Source organism: Musca vetustissima, unplaced genomic scaffold, assembly GCF_032173495.1.
Source record: "Musca vetustissima isolate MV318-11 ecotype Yass unplaced genomic scaffold, APGP_CSIRO_Mvet_v1 utg92438, whole genome shotgun sequence".
Classification (NCBI taxonomy): domain Eukaryota; kingdom Metazoa; phylum Arthropoda; class Insecta; order Diptera; family Muscidae; genus Musca; species Musca vetustissima.
In genome coordinates this window covers 5,740-8,457 of record NW_026879554.1, presented here as the reverse complement: position 1 = coordinate 8,457, position 2,718 = coordinate 5,740, and the positions used below count along the sequence as shown (strand labels likewise).

Below are 2,718 nucleotides of genomic sequence, written 5' to 3'. Positions count from 1 at the left end.
CCACGAATTAGATGGAAAGACCAAGTAGAAAAACATCTTGGAACGTGGTCTTCCAAATTGGTGGACTTGCGCACAAGACCGACGCGCTTGGAAATCTTTTTTAAGCTCGGCTTATGGAACAACCGTTCTGTAACAAGCCAGCTAAGTAAGTAAGTAATTCTTAAAGGTGGCTCCAGGACCAATGTTTCGTTAAGCATGTCCCTCTGCCTATCCATGTTAAATTGTTATCAAAATATAGGTCGCATATTATTCCAACCTTGGGTTGAAAATACACCATTAAAATGCGGAAAAAGAAAGAAACTTAAACCATTGAAAATGTGTCCTCTCCAGAACTACTGTGATTCGGATGTCAAACCAAAATAGAGTAAAATCTGATAGAGTACAAATTTTGAAAACACCAAAACAATGATAAGATAAGGACAAATGACGAAAAAATTCCACACCAATTACAGCTATCATTTACGAATTTAATCATTAATCAATTGGTCACACGCTTATCGAAATTTATATAGAAATCACTTAACAAGACAGTAGAGATTAGCAAACATATTTTTTAGGTCATATTTCAGAAGCATTTTTCAGTTAATACACGGAAGCTATGACATACGCACGTTTCTCCATAGCTGTTGTTGGCCTATGGGCCGTATGTAGCACCGGTATTTTGGGCCAGCCGGCATCACGTATTTGGGGAGGTGAGGATGCTCTAAACTTTGAATTTCCATTTGCGGCCTCTGTGCGTTTGGATCAGGCTCATATATGTGGCGGAACGATTATTGGAACAAAACACATTTTGACAGCTGCCCATTGTGTTGTGGAAAAAGAAAAAGTGTAAGTAAAGCAGAAGATAATTAATTGCTCATCTAACAAATAACTTCCTTTTTAGAATCTCCCCTAAACGTTTGTCGGTGCGTGTTGGCAGCACCAATCAATTTGCCGCTGGCAAATTGGTCGATGTTGAATCTGTTATTGTCAATCCCAATTATTCTGGTGTTAAAAATAATTTGGCTGTTTTAATTTTGGAAACCAAATTGGAATGGACTAGTCGCATTCGCGGTATTTCCCTCCCCACGGTAGATGATGAATTCCCAGCTGCCGGCACCAAAGTCGTGGTTGCTGGTTGGGGTAAACAATTGAATTCGGATTCAGCTTTTAAATTGAATTCTTACCGATTCACTGTTGCCACGGAAGAAGTGTGCAAAGATGCATATAGCGAGCTAGACAGTTCCGAATTTTGTATGGCTCATGGCTTGCAGGAGGGTAGCTGTAATGGTGATGCTGGTAATGGAGCTGTTGTCTTTAATAGGCTGTTTGGTGTTACTAATTTCGTTGTTGGTGCCTGTGGTTCCCGTTATCCGGATGTATTTACCAATGTTACCCATTATGTTCCATGGCTAGAGTCGATTGTTGGCGATGATTTTTGAATTGAAAATGAATTATAAATAAAATGGCATTAAATACTTTTAAAATCTGAGAGTTAAACGTTTTTGATATGTTATAATGGTTTTGCAAAATGTATTACAGACGCTTTGTCTGTTCAAGGACCCTTAATTTGAAATGAGTGGCCCTTCATCCTGGATCAAGGACACTTAATCCGGCTTAAGACATCAAGTGTCCCTTAATCCGGATTAAATTAATCAAAAGATATATAAGGACTTTGAGCTATATCTAAATATGAACCGAGTTCCCCAATTTCAATACGGTTCGTCCTTGGGCCAAACTTCTCCCAATTCGGAGAAAGTGATTCTATGCATATTCTCAAAACGGACCATGACTATTTAGTACAATTTAGTACTTTATGTTCCCAAAATTACGCATTTCCTAAACTACCTCAATCCAACAGTAATTTTAATTCCTTAAGGGGACCCCCGCCATTCTCGGGGTCAAATTTTTTGTTGATATAATTCGAATCTACACTGATTAAAGAATGTCTCTACAAAATTTCAAGTGAAAATCTCAAGAACTCTTGAAGATATAGCCGATTTATTGTGTCAGCATCAAGTGAAGGGCTTCTCAAACTTTAAACGCGTTTTTCTCTAAACATTTTTTTGCGAATGGCGGGCACGATAACTTAAAAACTAATAATCCAATCGGTTCCAAATTTTGCAACGTTTCTCTGGGAGTGTATAGCTATCGTATGAACTAGGGTAAAGCCAATCGGTGAAGATTTTCCTTATTTTTTAACTTGGTTTTTGGTAAAAAATTGGCGATTTTCCAAAAATATTTTTTCAAAGGTCCACCATTTTGTTAATTTTAGAGCGAAGTCAATAATCCTTCATACGAGAGCCAGACATGTACTCTTTCTAACACCGTTGGAATTTTCGGATTCCGATGTTCCAGTGAGGAGTTATCATGCCCGCCATCAAAAATAAGGACCTTTCTTTAATAACAAAAAACAACAACAAGACAACAACAAAAATGTTTTGTAAACTATTTTAAATCTTCAAATGTATATGTGAAAAGTTACAAACCTTAACAAGCATTGGTATTGATTTACCAACCCATTTAAAATCTTAAAAATAAAAAAATCGGAAAGGGGGGTGGGGGGTGTGTTCCCTTAAGTCTGGAGTCCAGCCTATCCGTTTGCACATAATCAAGTTGTACCAAACATAGTACCATTTAGTACACATAAGTACCTCAATCCTGTACTCTAATAGTTATCCTAATTCCTATTTTTAAGTATTCAATCTCTTTACGCTCAACTAAATGCAGATAGTACCA

At 37.3% G+C, this 2,718-nt stretch overlaps 1 protein-coding gene across 1 annotated transcript; it reads left to right on the top strand.

The window, feature by feature from the left end:
- The first annotated feature begins 598 nt into the window (after positions 1–598).
- LOC133324474 (serine protease SP24D-like) lies at positions 599–1,421 on the top strand. The gene is made up of 2 exons (XM_061533307.1): positions 599–828; positions 884–1,421. The coding sequence occupies exons 1-2, from the start codon at positions 599–601 to the stop codon at positions 1,419–1,421; spliced, it is 768 nt and encodes a 255-aa protein (XP_061389291.1).
- Positions 1,422–2,718: the final 1,297 nt, after the last annotated feature.

What these genes read in the sequence shown, in the direction of transcription:
- LOC133324474 (XM_061533307.1), top strand. Translation starts at nt 599, where the DNA reads ATGACATACGCACGTTTCTCCATAGCTGTTGTTGGCCTATGGGCCGTA. An exon ending in GTTGTGGAAAAAGAAAAAGT is followed by an intron (nt 829 to 883) that starts GTAAGTAAAGCA and finishes CTTCCTTTTTAG; the next exon opens with AATCTCCCCTAAACGTTTGT.